This window comes from Lagenorhynchus albirostris, chromosome 20, assembly GCF_949774975.1.
Source record: "Lagenorhynchus albirostris chromosome 20, mLagAlb1.1, whole genome shotgun sequence".
Classification (NCBI taxonomy): domain Eukaryota; kingdom Metazoa; phylum Chordata; class Mammalia; order Artiodactyla; family Delphinidae; genus Lagenorhynchus; species Lagenorhynchus albirostris.
Window position 1 is genome coordinate 2021136 of NC_083114.1, and position 24380 is coordinate 2045515.

The 24380-nt window shown below is 53.8% G+C and overlaps 1 protein-coding gene across 1 annotated transcript; it reads right to left on the bottom strand.

Moving 5' to 3' along the window:
* Positions 1 to 1488: 1488 nt before the first annotated feature.
* LOC132511072 (multidrug and toxin extrusion protein 2-like) lies at positions 1489 to 23881 on the bottom strand. The gene is made up of 17 exons (XM_060133838.1): positions 23756 to 23881; positions 22834 to 22935; positions 22545 to 22613; positions 21735 to 21883; positions 21023 to 21065; positions 18281 to 18325; positions 18029 to 18126; positions 17663 to 17760; positions 16938 to 17051; positions 16245 to 16312; positions 15050 to 15158; positions 14334 to 14409; positions 13982 to 14051; positions 4317 to 4449; positions 4152 to 4246; positions 2871 to 2961; positions 1489 to 2059 (listed from the first exon to the last, which is right to left on the bottom strand). Exons 1-17 carry the CDS (start codon positions 23876 to 23878, stop codon positions 1839 to 1841), a joined length of 1704 nt encoding a protein of 567 aa, XP_059989821.1. The 5' UTR covers positions 23879 to 23881; the 3' UTR covers positions 1489 to 1838.
* Positions 23882 to 24380: the final 499 nt, after the last annotated feature.

Consider the following 24380-nt stretch of genomic DNA (forward strand, 5'->3'; position numbering starts at 1 on the left):
TTTAGTTTTTTAAGGAACCTCCATACTGTTCTCCATAGTGGCTGTATCAATTTACATTCCCACCAACAGTGCAAGAGGGTTCCCTTTTCTCCACACTCTCTCCAGCATTGATTGTAGATTTTTTTGATGATGGCCATTCTGACCGGTCTGAGCTGATACCTCACTGTAGTTTTGATTTGCATTTTTCTAATAATTAGTGATGTTGAGCCTCTTGTCCATCTATATGTCTTCTTTGGAGAAATGTCTGTTTAGGTCCTCTGCCCATTTTTTGATTGGGTTGTTTGTTTTTTTTAAGATTGAGTTGCATGAGCTGTTTATATATTTTGGAGATTAATCCTTTGTTGATTTGTTTGCAAATATTAAACATTCTAATTAAGCAAAATTATTGACTTGTCTACTAGTATATTCTGCTTCAGAATAAATACATTGTATTTGATAAAATTGGCATGAATTGTAATAACGTTCTTCGTTTTCAGATATCCCGTTGGAGACAATTCTTTGACCACAAGTTTTCTCCAACTATAAATCCATTTTTTTGCCTTTATCTATTGAAAGGTGGTGTTGGTCACCTTTCTTTAACTGATTTTTTCTCATTTTAAATTCTCAGCCAAGAAGATTTTTCTCAAGTTTTACTTTGTCATTTGTGGGTTGTTTTTAAAAATAATCTATAGAGTAGATAGGTTTTTTTTTTCCCAACTATATCCTCCTTCCCCATCTGCTGACCCAAAACAAGTATTTCTGTAAGCACGTTCACGAGACACCAATCCCATAAGGTTTTACACAAAAACTGGCCCCACTGCCGACCCTGCCTAGAAGGGGTTTGTAAAGCACACCAGCATCTTAAAGATCCCAGGCCTACAGAACCTTTGACGTGCCGATGTGTGTTGTTTCCCGAACTTACTTGAGCATGGAGTCCGTCTTCCTCAATACCTCTCAGCCTTAGGACACGTGACGTGCCTCTTCTGTGCTCCGTACCTGGTCGTTGTGTTTGGGTGCAGAAGCTGTCTTCATGTCACATGAGGATGCAGGCCTCTGCTTTCCTGTGGGCGGAGGGCCTGCAGCAGGATCCACGGCGTGTTGACTCTTCAGAACCAGGGTTTGCACTCTGCATCCTTGTTTCCTATTGACCTTGATCAATAAATCCGTCTGTCTGTGGGTGTGTTTATAGCTACTGACGCTGAAGGGACTGATGATGACAGAGGCCAGGCTGCCCGCACTGGGTGGCGGTGTGCAGCCTGGAGCCCAGAAATGGTCCCGAGTCCCAGGCCTCAAAAGCATCCTAGAACTTGGATTAGCATCAGATTCCAGCCTGAGGCCACGTGGCCCAACGATCTGGGCTTCACTGCCCTTGTTTGTATCTTATTGCTACCGTATGAAAGGTGTTTCTCAAGGTCTGTGATACGTGAAAATGCTGATGCCACGAGAGGACTGAAGGAAAGGTGACCAGCCCGGCCCTGGTCGGGGCCTCACGGCGCCTGGATGTGCGGAGGGTGCGTGGGCAGGACGCAGATGGGGGTCTCCGCGCGGGGCCCACTGGCCCCCTTTCCAGAGCTTCACAAAGGCTTTGTGTACAGACTTGGGCGGCAGACTCGGCCTAGAAATATGTACTTCTTAATGTAACGGCGCCATTTGCCATTTTGTTTTGACTTGAAATCTCCAATTTGAAGCCATTTACGTTACTGAATAATGGTAGCAACCCCAGGAGCCTCGTCTTCTGGTAGTTGAGGTCTGCTAAAGAGCAGTTAACCGCAGTTCAGACCTGTTACATCACACGAGGCACTGGCTAAAGGTCTGTTTTTGAGGATGTGGGGTGGGCAGCCACTCTGCTTCCTTGCTTGCTAGGGCCTGGCAGTCAGGACCCTGATGACAAGCCCCACCACCAGCGTGCCTGTCGCTGCCCCCAGAGCAGCCCCTCGGCGGATGGCCAGCTGTTTGGCCGAAAGTCTGCCAGGGGGAGCTGGCAGGGGTTGGGCTGCTTCTGGAGTCCCGAAGAGGTCCAGATGGGCCTCGGGCCTTGAGTACATTGTCAGGGTCACGCCAGGGTGGCTGCCCGTAGCCACTGCAGAGGCAAACAGGGGCCAGCTTAGCATGGGGGTGGGGTGGGGGGTGGCTTGGAGGTGCACGATCAACGCCTGTCCCTCACAGCAGGAGACGCCCGCCTTTTCTCTACGGCATGACCAGAGAAGAGAACTACGTGGGATGTGCAGGAAAGGCTGTCGCTAAGGTGAGATGAGATCAGACGCGCGTGCCTGTCTGAGCCTGTGTGATGCCTAACCTTCACCAGTGACCTCAGGGCACGTATGAAACGCTTAGTCGAGCTGCCTTTGCACGTTCCCTCGTGACAAGTGAAACCCATAGAGTCTGCAGCTGGTTCCCCACCGCAAGACGACACACAGGCACTGGGATAACCGGGGCTTTGGGCCGTGATAACCAGCGCCCGCCCTAGGGCAGCAAAGCGGCCGCCTGGTGGGGTTCGGTGGGTCGGCGGGAAGCACCCGCAGGCTGCTGAGTCGAGCCAGGCTGACCTGCCCAACCCACGCCTGCAGGCCTCCCACCTGGGCTGGAGGTGAGTGCTGACAACATGCTCTAGGGTCCAACGGCCCGTGCTCTGACCTCACCCCCTGCCTTTGCATTTGCAGGATGACTGGGAAGAGACCTAAGCGCTCAACCCACTCCCTCATCTGAACGGAACCGAGGCTCACTGCCCCCCAGGCTGGGGAGGGATGGGGCCTGCTTCCCGGGGCCTCTTAGATAGCGGACGTTAGTGTCACTCTCCTGGCGTTAGGACGGAGGTCACTGTCACGCTGAGGGAGAAAGGCAGCTGGGGCTCGCGCGGTTCCCAGTCACCCGCACACGCGGGGCAGCGTTACCTGAAGATACGACCGCTCTCTCAGGCCCGGGTCTGAGGCTGGGGGCTGTGCTCTCAGCGGCCTGGGGCGGCAGCCCCACACGTTTCTGCACCTGAAGGAGACGGAGTTGTCCGGTCGGCCTGCGGTCCACCCCGGCCTCTGCTGTGCCCTGCAGGCCGAGCAGGACGTGGTCACACACAGGCACACGTCGGAGGCTCCAGACCACTGCAATAAAGCGAATGTCACAACAGAGCCACTCACGGGTTTTCTGGTTTCCCGGTGCATATAGAAGTGATGTTTGCACGATACTGGAGTCTGTTAAGCACACAATCCCATCATGTCTAAAAAAGCCTCGTCCCTGCCGCAGTTAAAAAGTGCCTCTTTGGGCTTCCCTGGTGGCGCAGTGGTTGGGAGTCCGCCTGCCGATGCAGGGGACACGGGTTTGTGCCCCGGTCCGGGAAGATCCCACATGCCGCGGAGCGGCTGAGCCCGTGAGCCATGGCCGCTGAGCCTGCGCGTCCGGAGCCTGTGCTCCGCAACGGGAGAGGCCACAACAGTGAGAGGCCCGCGTACCGCAAAAAAAAAAAAAAAAAAGTGCCTCTTTGCTAAAAAATGCTAACCATCACCTGAGCCTTCAGCAGGTCATCAGCTTTTTGCAATAATGACATCAGAGATCAGTGATCACACCTCCCCATAAAGGAGATAATAATGAGAAGGTCTGACATATGATGAGAATTAGCAAAACGTGAGACACATGAAGTGAGAAACACTGCGGGGAAAATGGCGCCGATAGACGGGCTCAATGAGGGCTCGCTCCAGACCTTCAACTTGCAGAAACCACAGCACCTACAAAGCGCAGTGCAGCGAGGTCTGCCCGTGTTCACCCTTCTGCGGGACTTCACAGGGGTGGTGTTTCAGGCTGTGTTAATCCGTTGTCAGGAGGCCTGGATCCACCCACGAAGGCAAACCCCCACTCTGCGGGGGTTCGGTCCGAGAGCACCCCCTCCACGCTCAGCCTGCAGCCTAAGCTGTGGCTTTAATGCCTCTGAGGTTTCAGTTCTTCCGAGAGGACGGTGACAGGGTGCTGCCATCGCCTCTTCCAAGGTCCCAGCACCCTCGGGGCTCACCCACGTTCAGACGAGTTTGAGCCGTTGGCTTTAGTCTGGCCTTTGGCAGTCAGGCTGCTGAGGTTTCCTTTGTGGGTCTGGGGGGGTACCCGGAAGGGGCGCCGCTGACACCGCACCGTCTCCATGACGGGAGACGTTGAGGCGCGCCGCTGGCGTTCTGGGGGGCGGCACTCACCTCCTCCGCAGCCCGCTTCCAGTCCATGCAGGCGGTGTAGATGACGAAGGCCGCGGCGGCCAGGCAGACACAGGCCAGCATGCCCAGCCAGAGGCCTGCAGGACACGGGACGGTGGGAGCGTCTCATGACGCCCGGGGCGCCCCGCCTCCCCCAACTCCACGTACCCGTGATCCCCAGCCCGACCACGAAGGTCAGCACGACGCCCAGCGGGAGGCCGATGACGTAGTACGTGACGGCGTTCACGACGGCCCCGAAGGCCTGCCTGCCGGTCCCTCTCAGGACCCCACCGTAGAGACACTGCGGGGAGGCAGAGGGGGCCGGGGTTGGTGACGCTGAGGCTGACGGAGGTCTCAGCAGCGGGGGCTTCCGCAGGAATCTACGGGGCATGGCCTCGTTTAAGTCCATAGCACGGGACCAGGATGGGCCCTTGTCCCCCTTCCTTCCCAGCGGGGTCACACAGAAGCCGCTGCATTTCGGACACAACTCCAGAGCCCCGGTCGACACCTAGACTGCCTCCCTGGAGAGGGAAGGTGAAGTTGGTGACGGACTACCCACCGGCTTGGGAAACTGAGCTCGCTTCATACGGACTGTGTGGAGGTCTCCTGTCGCTGCTGCACCAAGTTACCACAAACGGTGGCTTAAAACAAAACACGCGGATGATTTTACGGTTCCTGAGAGCAGAAGGCCGAAATGGTCCCATTATGCTGAAGGTGGGGCTGGTTCCTTCTCGAGGCCCCGGGCAGAATCTGCTTCACTGCCTTTTCCAGCTTCTAGAGGCGCCTGCACTCCTGCCCGCGGGCCCCAGACAGCAAAGGCGTCGCTCTGACCTCTGCTTCCCCCTCTCTCACTTCTAAGGACCTCTGAAAACACTGGGCCACCTGGATAATCCAGGACAGGCTCCCCACCTCAAGACCCTCGGCTTCATCACGTCCGCAAAGACCCCTTTTGCCACGTGACGCCCACAGGTCCGGGGGGTCACAATGTGGGTGTCTTTGGGGCATTATCCTGCCTTCCTGCCAGCCGTACGAAAGAGGCAGCCTTTCCCGCTGCTGCCCCCATGATGACGCTCTCGTGAGACGTGTCTACAGAAAGCACCACCTCTTCACTTGTCTCATCCTCCCAGCTCGAGCCCAGACCTAACGAGCTAAGGAACTACAGGCTCCGCGCATGCTCCGTCAGCACTATCGATCAACAGATGTTCGGTTACTTTTGTTAAGCTGAGGGATGGGGAGTATTGTGTGGTTTGCTTTCCCACATGTGAGCGGAGGTAAATGTGCTGGGCGTAGGAGATGTGTGCCTCTTCAACTTTAAAATATGGTACACATGTTTCTCGTTAATATATATCATGACATAAAAGATGATCCTTTCTGGTTAAAAAAAGACTTCTGCCAAATTACGACTGATGTGCTCTGGACCAGTATTTCTCCATCTGGGGGGTGGTTCTGCCCTCCAGGGGACATGTGGCAATGTCTGGAGCTGGTTTTGGTTGTCACAACTCGGGGTGGGGGGGGTGCACTGGCATCTAGCGGGCTGAGGACAGGGTTGCTGCTAAACATCCTACGGTGCCCAGGACAGCCCCCCTACAACAAAGAATTATCCGTCCTAGAATGTCAGTAGTGCCAAGGCTGAGAAGCCCTTTAGAGCACTGTGAATTACAGAGACAGTTTCGGTGGGCCCGCTAGCCTGAGGCTGTGGGCCTGTCAGGGAGAAGCAGTGGACCGGTGGACAAGTGAGAGCTCCAATGAGACGAAACAGCTGGGGCAGGGGGTGCTTGGTAAGCTCTCCGTCCCAAGTGGACCAGCGGCTGAGCATGCGTGTAGCAGAGGCTGTAGCAGGCCCAAGCCTCCCACACATCCTGGACGGTGGAGCCTGTGCACATGCACAGAAGAGACACAAGGAGGACCCAGAAGAAAGTAAAAGCTGGGGCAGACTCGAAAACAGCCTGAACTGTGCGTGGGCCCCGGCCCATACTCGGCTCCTTCAGCAGAGAACAGAAGCCCTACCAGCGGTCAGAGGTGCCTGAGCGTCCCCTCCAAACAGTAACTGGCTGAACACTGAGCTAGGCAGACATAGGGGTGACCCCTAGGAAGCTAAGCTTAAAAACAAGAAAAACAAAATCCAAAACTGAGCAGAGACTGCAGTTTGTGGAGGAGACAGGATCACAGGCAAGACGAAACAAAACAGCAGGCCTTGGGGAAAGGCTGCTCTCTGGGATGGACCTGTGGTACATCACCAAGCAGGCCTCAGTACATCTAGATCCCTGGAGGTCTAGTGGTTACGACTTGGCACTCGCAATATGTTTAGAAAGACTGGATTAATACAAAAGATGTTCTTTGACCACAACAGAATTAAATTAGAGATGTCTACCGGAAAGAATTTTGGAAATACCCCCAAATATTTGGAAATTAAACAACACACTTCTCAACCCATGGGTCAAAAAATAAATCACAAGAGAAATTTTAGAATATTTTGAATGAAAAAAATACAATATATCAAAATTTATGAGACGCAGTTAAAGTAATACTTAGAGGGAAATGTATAGCTTTAAAATGCCCATATTAGAAAAGAAAGGTCTCAAATCAGTAGCCTAATATTCCACCCTAGGAAACCAGTAAAGAAAAGCAAACTATGCCTGAATAAAGCAGAAGGATGAACATCATAAGAATTAAAGTGGAATTCATTGAAACAGTCAACAGAAAACAGCAGAGAAAAATCAATGAAACCAAAATTCTAGTTCTTTGATAGGATCCACAAAACTGACGAACACTTACTAAGGATGTGACCTTGGTAACATAAGACCAAGAAAACAGGAAAGTGAAGACACAAATTACCAAAATTAGGAATGAAAGGAGAGACATTACTACTTTCCCTAAAGAAAAGGACTGTAAGGGAATATTATGAGCAACTTCATGCCAAAGATTTAGACAATTTACTTGAAGTGAATAAATTCCTAGAAAGACACACATTATTAAAACAAACTCAACAAGAAACAGAAACTGAGGGACTTCGCTGGTGGCGCAGTGGTTAAGAATCCACCTGCCGATGCAGGGGACACGGGTTCAAGCCCTGGTCCGGGAAGATCCCATATGCCGCGGAGCAACTAAGCCCGTGCGCCACAACTACTGAGCCTGCGCTCTAGAGCCACAACTACTGAGCCCACGTGCCACAACTACTGAAGCCCATGCGCCTAGAGCCCGTGCTCTGCAACAAGAGAAGCCACTGCAATGAGAAGCCTGCACACCGCAACGAAGAGTAGCCCCCGCTCGCCACAACTAGAGAAAGCCTGCGCACAGCAACAAAGACCCAACGCAGCCAAAAATAAATTAATAAAATAAATAAATTTTTAAAAAAAGAAATAGAAAGTGAATAGATCTATAACAAGTAAATAAAATTAGTTAAAAATCTTCTGACAAAAGCCAGACAAAAGCCCAGATGGCTTCACTGGTGAATTCTATCACATGTTTAAAGAAGAAATAATGCCAATCCTTCACAAACTCAAAATGTATAGGTATGAGGAGAGAACACTTTCAAAATCATTCCAGGAGGCCAATGATATGCTGATACCAAAGCCAGATCAAGATATCACAAAGGAAAAGATAAAAATCACAGACCAATATCTCTCATGAATGTAGACGCAAAATCTTTAACAAAATACTAGGAAACCAAATTCAGTGATATATATTAGAAAAGACACACGCCATGGTCAGGAGGGTTTTATCCCAGGAATGCAAGGTAAAACATCTGAAAATCAATTAATGTAATTACACCATAGTAATAAAGGACAAAACCATGTGATTATCTCAGTAGATACAGAAAAAGCATTCTACAAAATCCAGCACGCATTCATGAGAAAATATTTCAAACTAGGAGAAGGGCTCTTCTTCAGCCTCAATAAGGGGCATGTATAAAAATTTTACAGATAACATATTTAATGCTGAAAGGCTGAATACTTTCCCTTTAACATCGAGAACAAGGCACAGGTGTATGCTCTTGCCACTTCCACTCAACATCGTACTGGAGGTTTAGCCAGACGGAAAGGGAGAAGTAAAACTCCTTATTCACAGATGACATGATCCTATATGGAGAAAACCTTAAGGACTCCACACACCAAAAACTACTAGAATGAGTTTAACAAGGTCACAGGATAAAAGATCAATAAACAAAGATCAATTATCTTTCTATAAACTAGCAATGAACAACCTAAAAATGAAATTAAGAGTTCCATTCATAATACCATCAAAAAGAACAAAATATTTGGGGATAAATTTAACAAAAGTAGTGCAAGGTTTTGACCACTGAAGACTACAGCACATTGCTGAGGTAAATTAAAGAAAATCTAACTAGTCGGAGAGACATTCCATGTCCATTTTAACAATACTGTTAAGATGACAATTCTCCCAAAGTTGCTCTGCAGAGTCAATACAATTCCTTTCAAAATCCCAGCAGGCTTTTTAGTAGAAATTAACACGCTGGTTCTAACATACATATGGAAATGCAAAGGATCTAGAAGAACAAAAGCAATTAAAAAGACAGAACAAGGTTGGAAGATTTATACTAACTTATTTCAAAGCTCACTATAAAGCTACAGTAATTAAGACAGTGTAGTATTGGCACAGGATGGGCATATAAATTAATGAAACAGAATTATGACTCTATAAATAAATCACTACATTTACAACCAATTGATTTTTGACCAAAGTGCCAAGATAAATCACTGGGGAGGGAATAGCCTTTCACACACCAAGAATGGTGTTGGGACTCTTGAATATCCACACACAAAAAAATAAACGTAGACCCTTACCTCGTACCAAACACAAAAATGGGCTCAAAATGAATCATAAACGTAAGTGTAGGACCTAAAACTATAAAATGTCTAGAAGAATTCATAGGAGAAAATCTTTGTGACCTTGGGTTAGGCAAAGATTTCTTATATATGACAGCAAAAGCGTGAGCCATAAAAGAAAAGAAAATGAGAAACTGGACTACATTAAAAGTGCAAACTTTTGCAGCTCAAAAGATAAGAAAATGAGCGGGCTTCCCTGGTGGCGCAGTGGTTAAGAATCTGCCTGCCGGGCTTCCCTGGTGGCGCAGTGGTTGAGAGTCCGCCTGCCGATGCAGGGGACACGGGTTCGTGCCCCGGTCTGGGAAGATCCCACATGCCGCGGAGGGGCTGGGCCCATGAGCCATGGCCGCTGAGCCTGCACACCCGGAGCCTGTGCTCCGCAACGGGAGAGGCCACAACAGTGAGCGGCCCGCATACAGAAAAGGAAAAAAAAAAAAAGAATCCGCCTGCCAATGCAGGGGAAACGGGTTCGAGCCCTGGTCCAGGAAGACCCCACATGCCACGGAGCCACTAAGCCCGTGTGCCACAACTACTGAGCCCACGTGCCATAACTACTGAAGCCTGTGCACCTAGATCCCGTGCTCCACAACAAGAGAAGCCACTGCAATGAGAAGCCCGCACACCACAACGAAGAGTAGCCCCCACTCGCCGCAACTAGAGAAAGCCCGCACACAGCAACGAAGACCCAATGCAGCCAAAAATAAAAATAGTTCTTTTTTTAAAATAAATAAATAAATAAATAAGAAAATTAAAGTCAAGCCACAGACTGGGCTTGCAAATCATATACCTGATAAAGGACTTATGTGTAGAACATATAAAGAATTATTGGGGGAGGGATGTGTGGGAGGGATGGACTGGGAGTTTGAGGTTGGTAGATGCAAACTATTATATATAGGATGGATAAACAACAAGGTGCTACTGTATAGCACAGGGACCTATGTTCAATATCCTGAGATAAACCATAATGGAAAAGAATACATTTTACAATGTATACATGTATAACTGAATCACTTTGCTGTACACCTGAAACGAACACAACATTGTAAATCGACTATACTCCAATAAAAATAGAAATTAAAAACAAACTAAACAAAAGCTCTTAAAACACAACAATGAGAAAACAAGCCAATCTTAAAATGGGCTCTGAACAGACACCTCACCAAAGAAGACACACTGACGGCAAATAAGCGTATGAAAAGACGCTCCACATTACGCGTCAGTCGCAAGTTACAAGTTAAAACAGCAATGAGACACCGCTACACACCCGTTAGAACGACTAGGATCAAAACACTGACAACAAATTCCGGCGAGGATGCAGAGCAACAGGAATTCTCACCGATCGCTGATGGGAATGCAAAATGGTACAGCCACTTTGGAAGGCAGTAGGGCAATTTCTTACAAAGCTAAACATAATATTACCATGCTATCCAACCATCATGCAGGCAGGGATTTGCAGAAAGAGTTGAAAACTATGTCCACACAAAAACCTGCACAATAATGTTCACAGCTTTATTCATAATTCGCCAAACTTGGAAGCAACCCCAATGTCCTTTAATGTGGTCCGTCCAGACAGTGAAGCATCAGTGCTAAAAAGAAACAAGCTGTCAGGCCACAAAAAGACCCAGTGGAGGCCCCTTACGTGCACATGACTAAATGAAAGAAGCCAACCTGAAAAGGCTACGTGCTGTTTAACTCCAACTATAAGACACTGGAGAAGGCAAAACTACAGAGACAATAAAAAGATCAGAGATGGCCAGCAGGTGAGGGAGGGGGACAGCGGGAGAAGAGGAGGCATGAACAGGGGGAGCAGAGAGGATTTTTATGGCAGTGAAATTATGCATATGATTCCTTTTTTTTTTGGCCCTACCTGACCAGGGATTGAACCCGGGCCACGGCAACGAAAGTGCCGAATCCTAACCACTAGGCCACCAGGGACCTCCCATGATTCTTTTTTTTTAATTGAGGTATAGTTGATTTACAATGTTGTGTTAGTTTCTGCTGTACAGCAAAGTGACTCAGATATAGATATATATAGATATATATATTCTTTTCCACTATGGTTTATCACAGGATGTTGAATACAGTTCCCTGTGCTATACAGTAGGACCTGGTTGTTTATCTATTTTATATATAGTAGTTTGTATCTCGTATGATTCTATAATGGTGGGTCCATGTCATTATACCTTTGTCAAAATCCATAGAATGTACAAGGCCAGCAATGAACCCTATGGAGAACTATGGACTTAATTAATTATAATGTATCAATATTCTTTCAACTAAACAAATGTCCTGCACTAATACCGGATGTAAATAAAAGGGGAAAGGAGGAGAGAAGGGGTTTATGGGAACTCGCTGTATTTTCTCTATCTTTCTGTAAACCCAAAACTGGTCTTAACAATAAAATCTGTTTTTAAAGTTTTAAGACAAACAATACCAAGAATTGGCAAGGGAGGGGGAGGAACTGGAATCCCCATATATTGCTGGTGGGAATGTAAAATGGTACAGCTGCTTTGGAAAACAGATTAATGGTTCCTTAGAAAGTTAAAAATAAACTTATGCTTCAATCTAACCACTCAAATCCTAGGACTCTACCAAGAGGAGCAAAAACATACGTCCACATGATGACTTGTACGTGAGTGTTCCCAGCAGCCTTAGTCACAACAGCCAACACTGAAAACAACCTAAACGTTCATCGCCTGATGAATGGGTAGGCAAAGCATGTTACAGCCACACAAGGGACCACCATTCGGCCACAAAAAAGAAATAGTCCTGAAAAATGCTACAACACGGACAAACCTCAAAAGCATTTCACTAAGTGAACGAAACCAGACACGAAAGACTGTATGATCATACTATATGATTCCATGTCTATGAAATATTCAGAAAAGGCAAGTTCACACAGACAGAAAGCAAGTCAGTGGATTGCCTAGGGCTGGCCATGGGAGCAGGGAGTGACTTCAAAACAGGCCCCATGGGGCTTCCCTGGTGGCGCAGTGGTTGAGAGCCTGCCTGCTAATGCAGGGGACACGGGTTCGAGCCCTGGCCTGGGAGGATCCCACATGCCACAGAGCAACTAGGCCCGTGAGCCACAACTACTGAGCCTGCACGTCTGGAGCCTGTGCTCCGCAACAAGAGAGGCCACAATAGTGAGAGGCCCGCGCAGGCGATGAAGAGTGGCCCCCGCTTGCCACAACTAGAGAGAGCCCTCGCACAGAAACAAAGACCCAACACAGCAAAAATAAATAAATTAATTAAAAAAAAAACAGGCCCCAGGAATTTTGGGGGGGGTGATGAAAATATTCTAAAACTGGATTGAAGTGCTGGCTGCACAAGTATAAATTTATTTTAAAGGATTGACTTATGTACTTAAAATGCATGAATTTATAGTATGTAAATTAAAACTCAAGAAAGTTATAAAAAATATAAAATAAAGATTAGGTCCATGGAACACATAAATTAAGAATGGTAGAGATCGGGTCTTCCCTGGTGGCACAGTGGTTAGGAATCCGCCTGCCAGTACAGGGTACACGGGTTCAAGCCCTGGTCTGGGAAGATCCCACATGCCATGGAGCAACTAAGCCTGTGTGCCACAACTACTGAGCCTGCGCTCTAGGGCCTGCATGCCACAACTACTGAGCCTGCGTGCCACAACTACTGAGCCTACATGCCACAACTACTGAAGCCCGTGCACCTAGAGCCCATGCTCCACAACAAGAGAAGCCACCGCCATGAGAAGCCCACGCACTTTAACAAAGAGTAGCCCCCGCTCGCCGCAACTAGAGAAAGCCCACACGCAGCAACGAAGACCCAATGCAGCCAAAAATAAATAAATTAATTAATTAAAAAAAAAAAGAACGATATAGATCTAGCCGGAGGGAAAGATGATAGATGCAGATACACAAGCTCTAAGATCCCTTGCAATTGCTAACTGCACGTCTGCCTCGGGTTCCCTGGTGGGCAAACTGAACGGAGAGGTGCTGCCTTCAGAACATTTAGAAGCCAGAGCACCCCCTGACCTTACATTGCAGGAGGAATCTCTCAGCCGTGGCCTCACCTTGGAGCTAGAGAAAAAGTAATAATAGTGTCCTTCACACCAGCCCATGACAAAAGCAATAACAGAACCCATAAGCCAGTTTCTCTTAACGTTCTGCGGGAAAAGCTATGGATCTGATGCCGAAAACCAGCCCAGAGCAAGCGGTCCTGCTGAGGTCAGAAACGTGCGCCAGGTATCTGCCCGGCTAAGTTCAAAGGCCAGTCCTGGGACGAACAGGGAACTGGGCAGAGAGCACTGGGGCTTTTGGAAAAATCCTGCACGCATAGTTTCTCCCAAGGTTATTTATTTTCCATAAGAGTTGATAATAATTCTCGTGCAGGTGTCTGCCCCAGTGTTCTGTGCTGCCAGCTAAGCACTCACTCCACGAAGAGATGTGGGTTTTACGCTTGGGATGCCTTCCTGAAAGATTCACGGGACCCGAGATGTGACGTAGAAGACCCAGAATTTCAAAATTCTGCTTATCAAATGAGACTTCAGCGCTTTCTTTCTTTCTGCCACGCTTTTAAAAGTTCACATAGTTCAAACTTGCACTACACGGGACCTGCCCTTTAGGGATCCCAGGAGCAGGAAGTCAGGCCCGCTGTACTCTGGGCCGACCCACTCCTCCGAAGGGTCCCTTTGCTCTGGCAACTGGCGCGACTGCTCCTGGCCCCCGCTCCGGGGAACGAGGAAGGAACGGATTCGTGAGTTTACACTGGGGCCAGTGTCCAGGATTCTGCTCATCTGCGTGCGTCTCTGGCGTGTTGGACTTGCACAGCAGAAGGGGGCTCATTTTTCTGAGTGACAGAAACAACACGAGCGGACACTTCGGACGCTTCTCCGGTCAGCCCTCTCTGCGAATCGGTGAGCTAACGCTCACAGCCCTGACCGGCCTCAGGGAGGGTGCGTGAACGGTGGGGGGGGGGGGGGGGGCGGGTCAGAGCAGGACTCACACAGACTGCCTCAAACAGGTGGAAGACGACGTAAAGCGGCAGGACCTTGCTGACCAAGGCGACCACTTCCCTGCAGGAGAACGGGAGCGGTAAGACACGAGCGCATCCTTGGAGCGCCCTTCGCGTCCCTTCTATTCTGCCCCTGCCCCACGCCAACGTAACTGATGCTCCTGTCTCTGAGTTTCCCTGTGTCTGGGGGACACACGTCTTAACCCCCCGAGAAGCCCCCAAATTTCACCTTGCCCCCTGGTTGGTGCCCTGTCTACCGACAGGTGAGCAGTAGAGGGGGCGTCTCTGGGGACCAGCTGGGGAGCACCTGGCATCCCCAGAAGTGAGAGAACTGATTACCTACTCGTCATTGGTAAAGATGTGGCCCAGTTTACTCCTCAGGAGGCTCAACAGGGTGCCCACGACCAGCGAGGTGCCAACTGTAAGAGACCAAAGGCACGGCCCAGCTTCCACCCGTCCAGCCCCACCCCATGTTCACTTGGACTAAGACCCTCGTTTGTGGTCTGGCAAGGAGGGCACCACATGTGAAACGCCTTTCCTCCTGTGGTTCGCAAAGTGGGTCCCTGCACCGGCTGCAGCAGCGTCGTTGGTAGCTGGTTAGAGGAGGCATATTCTCAGACCATCACCTCTGACCTACGGAGTCAGAAACTCTGGCAGGTGGGGTTCTGTGTTTTCACACACACACCCCTACCCCACCCCCAGGGCTGAAGCCTGAGAGCCACTGCTCTGCACGAGGAGTTGATCTGAGCCTGGCAGCTGCAGAAAGCAGAGGCAGGATGGACACAGATGGGGCCACTCTGAGGGCTGGGATGGGCAGGTCCCAAGCTCGTGGAAATGCCGGCAGGGCAAGGTCGAAGGGGGACCGGTTTTCCCAGAGTCGCACTAAGTGATGGAAACTGACAGCCCAGAACCCCAGCGGCAAGGAAGGAGCGGAAGGGGCACAGCAGGCTTGCTGCTGGTCAGAGGGGCTGCTCTAGGCCACGTGGCAGGTATGACAGGTTTGGAAGGTGAACTGTTGGCTCCCAAGCCCTCCCCCGCCTAGGTCCCGACCCCACCTACCTGTGCAGAGGGTGCCTGAGACAGCAGATCGCTTGGCTTGCACGGTGTCTGCGGCTCCCAGGGCCGTCCCCACTCGGAAACAGACCGCGATGCTGAGCCCCATGGGAATCTGGGATCAGAGAAAAGAAGGTGTGGTGGTTAGAGCCCCCCTCCTGCCCCGGGGGGCCGAGAGGGAGGCAGGATGTGTCCCGGGGGGGCGGGGCCCGCGAGGCTGCTGGCGACAGGCCGAGACCTGGGAGGTGGGCTGGGCTACCCAGGGCCAAACCCACCGGGCCGGGCCGTCAGACATCACAGGCAACCGAAATCAACGCGCTGCCGGAAACTCAGGAGTAAACGCATGTTAAAGAGGTGGATGTGGGGGCTTCCTTGGTGGTGCAGTGATTGAGAGTCCGCCAGCCGATGCAGGGGACACGGGTTCGTGCCCCGGTCCGGGAAGATCCCACATGCCGCGGAGCGGCTGGGCCTGTGAGCCATGGCTGCTGAGCCTGCGCATCCGGAGCCTGTGCTCCACAACGGGAGAGGCCACAACAGTGAAAGGCCCGCGTACCGAAAAAATAAATAAATAAAAATTAAAAAAAAAAAAAAGAGGTGGATGTGGTCTTAACTATGTTAGAAAAGCTCCCTGTGAGAAGAAAAGATTCAGCGGAAGCCATCCGTAACAAGAATCACCTTATAAATTAGTTTAGTGCGTGATGATTTTTGATTAAAGCTAGGGTCACAGACTGCATGGCCCAAGAGGCCGGCAAATGCTACACGAGTGACACGGGACAACCCACGTGTCCGAGGGAGAGGAAGGAGCTGCGGGGTCCACGGTGGACGCGAGGAAATGCCCTCACGAGGGCCACTGTTCCCCAGCGCCCACCAGCTGGGGTGTGCAGGAACGTGGGCTCACTGCTAAATGGCATGTCCCATTTTTCAAAAAAATGCCACTATCTAGATTGTGATGTGAAATCTCCCTATTTTAAATGGTGCCAATTAATTCAAAACAATTGCAACATCGTGAATTCAGCAGAGTAGCCGTGGGCCACGTGTGTCTGGCAGGGCCTGGGCCTGGTGGGTGCAGGAGGTCCAGAGGGTCCCTCGGGAGACAGAGACAGCCTTTGAGGGGACAGCCCCCCCTCCTCTGACACCCCCAGGCCGGCAGGGCGCCGGGCTGGGGGCAGGGCATGGCGAAGGCGTCCCCATCGAGCCTCACCATGTAGACGACAGTGGCCACCTCGTAGATGATGGCCTGCGCAGAGAGGTCGAGCACGCTGAGCCGGCCTGGGGGTGGCGGGGGACATGGTGAGTGCCCGGCCGGCCAGCCCACAGCCCTGGGCTGACAGCAAGCCCCTTGCTCGGGGACCAAGGGGCCAGTGGTTTCCAAGGGCAGATGCAGCAAAGGACGCTCCCGCTTGGGCTCCAGCCCTTCAGGAGACCGCTGCCCAGGTGTTACAGGGTCAGGGTCTCTCCTCTGTGTACGAGGTGTGATGAAGAAGGGAAGAACTGGACCAGGGGCAGGAAAGCAGAGTTCAGTTCTCAGCCCTGCCGGGTGACTCCGGACCACCCAACTCTTGGGGTCCACGTTCTCATCTCCGATTGGGTCAGGGGTGGACTGGAAGGTCTCTAGGGGCCACCCCAGCCCTGGCTGTTTGGACCGAGTCCACTGATGAGCACACAACATGCCAGGTGATGCCCACAGCTGCTCACGCATCAGCGGGACCTCACTCCCTCGCTGACTGACCACCACGCCCGGGCGTCCACTCAGTGCCAGGCCTACGCCGGGCAGCGCCGGAAGCTCACGGCCCGGTGGGGAGACGGGCCGGGCTGGGAGACCACCCATCCGGGAGAGGGGGTCCTGAGCTGGGGGGCGGCCCACGCGGCTCCCCACACCCTGCTGTCCACGTACCCATGAGGAAGCTCCCGATCTCGTAGGCCCACCACTCAATGCAAGTCATGAGCATGCTGGGCACGGCCAGGCGGAAGAAGGGGCCCCAGCCCTGCAGGCACTGGCTGGACCAGCCTAGGAGCAGAGGCCCGCCAGCTGAGCCGCGATCCACCCTGCGGCCCCGCCCCCTGCCTTCGGCCCGGGCACCTGGGCGTCTTGTGGGGGGCTAGCCAGCGGCCCCCGCGCTGGTGGGGGCTGGAGGGGGCTCGTGGGGGGAGGAGGATGCCTGGCCAGTGCCCCTGGCGCTGTCTCAGGGGCTAAGAGCTCAGAACCTGAGGCCTGGGAACGGGTTCGGTCCAGGCTCCACCACGTACCACCTCTGGCCTTGGGGGCAAATGACAAACCCTCTCTGCACCAGCTTCCTGCACGTAAATAACCGGGGCTAACGAGGTGTCGTGAAGCTTCAGCGAACAACGTGGGCACCGCCGCTGCCGACCACCCGTGCTGCTCCTCCATCCCGAGACCAGGGAGCCGGCAGAGAGCTCCCTGGGCCTGTCCGCAGCAGGGCCCTGCCCCCTGGCACACTGGATGGGGAAGCCCGGGCCTCGGGGCGGCGGTGGGGGGGCCGGGGAGGGCGCCCTGAGGGACGTGCAGGCAGGCCGGGGCCAGGCCTCCTGCAACGGGCTGCAGCTGGGACCCCGCCTGCCACCTGCCCGCTCCGCCCCCAGGAAGGGCGGCCCTCGCACCTGCCCACGTGTCCAGGTGCAGCTTCTTCTTCACGACGCAGAGCAGCAGGAAGACGGCCTGCGTGAACTGGGAGACCGTGTTGGCACAGGCCGAGCCCCTGGCAGAGCAGGGACGGCAGGGCTGGGGCCACGGCTGAGTCCGGGCCCGGGCGGGGAGGGCCACGGGCCTGGCTCTGCCGGCACCCCATCCCGGGATGGGCCCCATCCAGGGGAGACCCACTCTGGGCCCCTTCGGGCAGGCCGGGCAGGGGTGGGCAGCAGCTCCTCACCCCGTCTCCTTGGCAGCGGGTCCCCAGAACCCCAGGGAACAGCAGCCCCCAGTTCCCCACGACCCCCAGATGCTGGGCCCCCAGTCCCGGTGCTCACCTGACCCCCAGGCCCAGCACGGAAACCAGGATGTAGTTGGCCAGCCCGTTGACGCAGTTGCCCACGACGCCGCTGAGGACCTGGGGCCACATGATGCCCTGAAGTAGGTGAGGGTGAGACTGAGGGGGGTGGGCGGAGGCTGGGGACACGCAGCTCCTCGAGGGCCCCCGTGTGGCGATCAGGATGGGGCAAAGCGCCATGCCCAGTGGAACAGGGTGGGGGCTGGGGGCAGCTCCGGCCAGGGACCCCTACCTGATTTTGCAGGTATTTGGCCAGCAGGCTGTAAAGAAAATTTGCCTGTATAAAATAAACACACAAGCGAAGTAAGCAACAACTACCAAAACACCACCAGACGGACGCTAACGGACACTTAGATGAGGTGGGGCAACTGCCTCACCACGGTACCTCTGGGACCCCAGAGATGGGCTGTGTGCTGACCTGCGCTCCAGCCCCCGGCCTGGGACCAGCAGGGAGGTGGCCTGAGAGCCGCAGGGCTCCTGAGCCCAAACCCACAGGTCGGGACACCCTGGGCCTGGCTCGAGCCGCCAGAGACAAGGACCTGGAGGGGGCAGGCCTTGGACTGAGGGAGCGGGAGGGCACCCAGGGGTGTGGCGGCAGCAGCCTCAGCAGAGCAGGTTGGAGACCCCACGGGGGTGGTGGGCCTTTCCCCGTCTGCCGAGGACAGAGAGGGCCTGTGCGTCAGTGTGTGTGTCAGGGGCACCGCCCTGTCCTTTCCGCCCTCTGTCAAGGCCTGGCCCGGGGCCTGCACCCCCTGTGCACCCTCCCCGCAGCCCTCCGCCTCTCTTCAGCACCGCTCAGTCAGCAAGAGCAAGGAGCTGGGTTCAGACGCTGGCTCTGCCTCTTGTGAGCTGTGTGGCCTTGGGCAAGTTACTTAACCTCTCTGTGCCTCAGTTTCCTCACACACAATAACATGTGTGTGAATCCCTAATATTTATACATACATTCATATACAAAGTTAACATTGCAAAGTGCTTACAAAACAGTATTTGGCACATTTAAGTGCTCCAAGAATAAGGTAAGCATCATGTAAACGTTAAGAGTCATTATGATTCTTATTTTATTGGTAGTTAAACTCTGCAGCACCACTGTACAGGAGGGACTTTGTTTATTTGATAAAAAAGTTGCTGCCACAGTGATAACGTGATGTTTCCCCCGACACAGCCCCAATGGCCCTGTTTGACAAGATACCTTCACTTGGTCTGAATAGCCAAAGGTTCGGAGGAGAAAAACCAGACTTTTCAGGTGGTTTCCATGATACAGAAGAAATGTGGAGCTGGCCAGGCCCCAAAGAGGTCATGGCACTGGCCTTCCAGACAGGAGGAGGGTGAGGCTGGGGCTCCCTGCCAGGCCTGGCATCCCCTGTGGGCACCCCACACACATTCACCCCGACCCGCCCCCTTCCCAGCCCCCTCCTTAAGAGCTCTATCCCCAGTGCTGGTGTGCAGAGGAGGATAGGGGGTGCCGGAGATGAGAAGATGGACTCCCCCGAAACAGCACTGCCACCTGGTACTGCGTGCACTGAACCACAGCAAATCAAACAGTGTAGCAATGGGCTGGGGGTGGACACACAGACCACTGGGCAGGTCTCGAATCTCAGAAACTGATCGGAGTGGATGGACTGCTTATTTAGTATTTAATAAATTAACAGAGAAAGGAGAGAATATTCAATGAGTCTTAGAAAAAGTTTGTTAGATTACGATCTTAAATGTAATGACAGAAACCATTGAAAGGGTTCAGAGGAAATATAGGCAAAAGCTTCTACAATTTACAATGGGTTCATTGTTTTTAAGCCCAAAGACAGACGTCATAAAGGATGGGATTTATGGGACTGTTACTATGCATTAAAAACTCTAAGTCAAAAGTATCGGGGCTTCCCTGGTGGTGCAGTGGTTGAGAGTCCACCTGCCGATGCAGGGGACACGGGTTCGAGCCCTGGTCTGGGAAGATCCCACATGCCGGGGCGCAACTAGGCCCGTGAGCCACAACTACCGAGCCTGCGCATCTGGAGCCTGTGCTCCACAATAAGAGAGGCCATGACAGTGAGAGGCCCGCGCACCGCGATAAAGAGTGGCCCCTGCTTGCCACAACTAGAGAAAGCCCTCACACAGAAACGAAGACCCAACACAGCCAAAAATTTTAAAAATAAATTAATTAATTAAAAGGAAAAAAAAAGCCATTGACAGAGCAACTCTAATTCCAATAACGCATCTTAAGGAAATCATTCCATATGTTCACAAAGATTTTTCTAAAAGAATGTTTATCACAATCTAGTTTATAATAGTGACTATTGCAAACAACCTAAATACCTAACATGTAGGGATTGGTTAATAAATTATGGCACTAGGGGATACCACATCGCCTTTGAAATGGATATTGTGGAAGGCTATCAAGAGACTAATGACATATTTATTTGAAAGGGAAAAAACAGGTTATAATACAACATACACACATTGGCCCCGTTTCACACTACACGAGTCTGTATGTTTGAACACACATGCCCACAAAGAGAAATAATCCTGGAGAGAAGGATTAACCTGTGTTCTCTCTGAGTGGTAGGATTACAGATTTGAATTTTTTCTTCCCCAGGCTTTCCAGAATTTCTCCCATAAATGGTTTTCTAATCAGAAAAACATGTCGTGCTACATGTTTTAAAAACTAATATTGTAATAACTTTTTCTTTTCTTTTTTTTTTTTTTTTGACCTTGCTGCGCGGCATGTGGTATTGCAGTCCCCGACAAGGGATTGAACCTGTGCCCCCTGCAATGGAAGTGCGGGGTCTTAACCCCTGGACTGCCAGGGAAGTCCCCATGCTACTTTTTAAAAGTTCAATCTGCACCAACCAAAATGAGAACTTTTCTCCTTCGGCCGCCAGCATGAGGGCCGATGGCCTCCCCAGCTGATGGGGAGACAGGCAAAAAGCCAGAATCTCGGGGACTGTGGGCCCAACCTCCCCAAGTTCAGCAGAAGACTTACCGGGAGCGCTGGGATGTAAACATGCACGTACTCCTGGGCCAGCCTGCGGGAGAACCGGGGCTCTGAGCGGAGCAGCCTGCGCCCCCGGGTGTGAGGAGAGGCTTCAGCAGGCTTCACCCCTGAGACAAGACCCCCAAGTCAAGTGGAACCTCAGTGGTTGGGGGAGGCTGCCACCACGTGCTAGGAAGGCGCAGGAGGAGGGGCCCAAGGACCCAACCACGGGGTCTCAGGGCTGAGGAACTTGAATTCGGAGTGACGTGTGGTTTGTAAGGGAGAAAAAAGGTTCTATCACATCAAGAAATAACCAAATTCCATGCGCATAATATTAAATGAGCAAGGTGTTCCCATGAGGGGCCAAATCTAAAATTAATAACAAAGCACGTGATTCATCAGAAGTCGGGCTCAGTCCTGTTTCCACTGTTTGGAATTTGGGGTGGTGCACCCTTCACTTCTTCAAAAAGCATCTCTGAGGCTCCAACCACACGCTGGGACACAAACACACACACCACGCAAATCCTGTCTTTTCCTCCTCAGTTAAAACTGGCCGTTGGTCTGCCCCCTGCTGGCCACGGCTGGAGCAGCAGGCTGCGCGGGAGTAACTCCAAAGCAACCCCGCAACGTCCCAGAGGGGCTGCGCTCGCGACAGCTCGGGGCCCAGAGAAGCGCGGGGCCCGGGGGTGGGCTTCGCCAGGGGTCCCCCCGCCCGGGGTACCTGGACACGGCCGGGTCCTGCCTGCAGAGCAGCAGGATGTGCTGCGTGTTGAGGAAGAGCGCCCAGCAGGGAAAGCAACAGAGCAGCAGAACCAGCGCGCCGCGCTGCAGGATGACTCCCACGTGCTTCCTGTTGGGGCTGCCGAAGCTCTGAAACACAGCGGGTCAGCGCCCACGCCCCGCGCACCTGCCCGTTGCCCCGGGGGCCCTGCCAGGGCTGGGGGGCGGGCGGGCACCGCAGGCTCCCGGCAGGGCGGGGTGGGGCAGCCCTCCATATCACCCGGGGCGGCCACTGCGGGGGCTCGGCCTGCTCACAGGGGGACAGCAGTAGCTGTTTGCTGAGCCCCAGCCTCCGTCCGCCCGTCGTGCCTGGCTCGCCAACAGCTCCCGATGGGGGAGGCATCGCCCCCCGCCCCCCGGCACGAGAACACCTGCCAAGTCTCCCTGGGGGTGAGCGGCAGTCAGGCCCACCGTGAGCCCGGGACCCCCGGAGCCGAGCCCCGCTGGGCTGTGGGCCCCCGAGAGCTGGAAGCCCCGTCCGTGGGCCCTCGCACTCGAGGTCAGGGGACTGTCTTTCCCTCCAGGGCTCTCTCGCCCGGCTGCCCGGGCTCTTTTCAAGGGGAGGGTCTGGTCCCTGCAGCACGTGGCCCTTGGGGGTGGGTGTGCCAGGGACAGCTGCCCCGGCCCAGGGCCTGACGAGCTCCCAGATCCAGGGGACATTACGGGGCCTCAGGTGGGCCCCCAGCCCCACCGTTTCTGCAGCAGCTGAAGGACTGGCTCTGCCCCGCCAGGCTCTCGGAGGCCCACCTACCTGGGACATTAAGGTGTCACAGGCCGAGGACAAGCCAAATCCAATGGAAACTCCGCAGACATTGACGAACTGGAGGCACACACAGGAGAGCGCAGTCCGTCAGGCGGAGCCCGAGGGGGGACCCTGCGCCTGGGGGGGTTGCCCAGCAGCCCGTGACCGTCCTGGCCGGGCCCTCCCCGCGCCGTGGGGTGTGCCTTGGGCGAGGCCCTGAGGTCCGGCTGTGCCCTTAGGCTGTCTCTTCTCCCAGGAGCCCAGGGGGGAAGGTCCCTGCGGCCCTGGCCGTACTCACGGCCACCGAGAGGGTCACTGCCGCCAGCTCCACCTTGCCCAGGTGTCCGCAGAACACCGAGCTCACAACGTAGGTCATGAAGTTCAGCATCTGGAAGAGGAACTGGAGGACGGCGGCCACGGTCAAGGGCCCCTCAGTCCTGCCAACCCCTCACAGCCCAGCCCCGCCAGAGAGGCTCTCCAGGCCCTGTGAGGCGGAGCAAAGACCCGCAAAAGCCCCTCGAGGCCACAGGGCAAGTCACCCAGTGCGGGGGAGCGAGCATGTGGCCGAGGCTGCTGCAGCAGCCAGGCTGGGTGATGGGAGGCCCGGGTCCCACCCCATCCCCCGCTGCGCAACTGCGTTAACCCCTGAGCCCCGGTCTCCCCGCCAAGCAGCACCCAGCACAGGGGCTGGAGAGGGTACCGCTGGCGACGCTATCGTCACCAGCTCGTCAGGCCACGCACAGAGGAGCGGGGTTCAAGACACCAAAACCTTAGGAACGGCTCTGTCCAGGGGCTGGGATTAGAAAGAAGTGTTTTCTAACTTTTCGTGTTGACTGAAACTCTTAGAGCGAGCACATATTTATTAGTCTTTACGGTCAGGAAAAAATGCATCTAAGCCATTTTCCCTTTGGAAATAAAACAGGCAGAGGCTGCCTTTCTCCTGCAGCAGGGGACCTCACTCGCCCTCTCGGCTTTCAGCCCAGCCTTCCCGTGGGTTCCCGAAGAAGGACACGCCTGCCCCTTCTGACGGGGGGGCGGGGGGAGGAGGGGGGCTGCCCGCTGCTGAGGGGGTCAGGCCCTGCCAGGCTCTGGGCAGCAGCCCCTGGGGCCACCTGGACACGGTCATCATGGGCAGTTTCTGGGCAAGGTCGTGAGCAGTCCCCGCCCGGCCCTCGCGTCACGCCTGGGTGGCGGCCCTCCACCCACCGCCGCCTCCTTACCAGGGGTCCAGAAAGGACAACGAGCGTCCTCGCCTCGGCCCCGAAGCCGACAGGGACCAGCCTGCGGAGGGCAGGGCAGCGGCTCCCTCGGCCCGGGGGGACCACGTCCCGGGGGCCGTCCATTCCGAGCCCGGGCAGCAGCCGCGCCGCAGGCCAGAGCACCCGCGCAGCCAGCCTCGCCCAGCCAGCCGGGGCACCACACAGTCTGGCTAATGAGTAAAGGCTGGGAGGAGGGGCCGTGCCACCCAAGGGACCGGCCCTGCCCCCCGGCCCACGTGCTGCCTGGCCCACTGCCCCAGACAGGACAGAGCCCTGGGCCCCCAGAGTCACCAGGCTGACCCCTCCCAGGGGCTCAGCAGCAAAGGCCCAGGAGGAACAGGTGTGGGCAGGCCTGGGGGGCCCTGAGGACTCCCAGGCCCAGATGAAGAGAGGCAGACTGGCACTCCCGGGTGGCAGAGCCAGGTTCCGGTGGGCGGGTGAGGTGGAGGGGGCGCCCAGGGCCAGTCCTAACGAGGGGCCAACTGCTCTCTGCCCCCCCAGACGGAGGGCATTCAGTGGACCGGCCTGCAGGGCACACTCATCGTCCGGAGGGCAGGTCCTTGTCTCACAAATGGTGACGGAAACC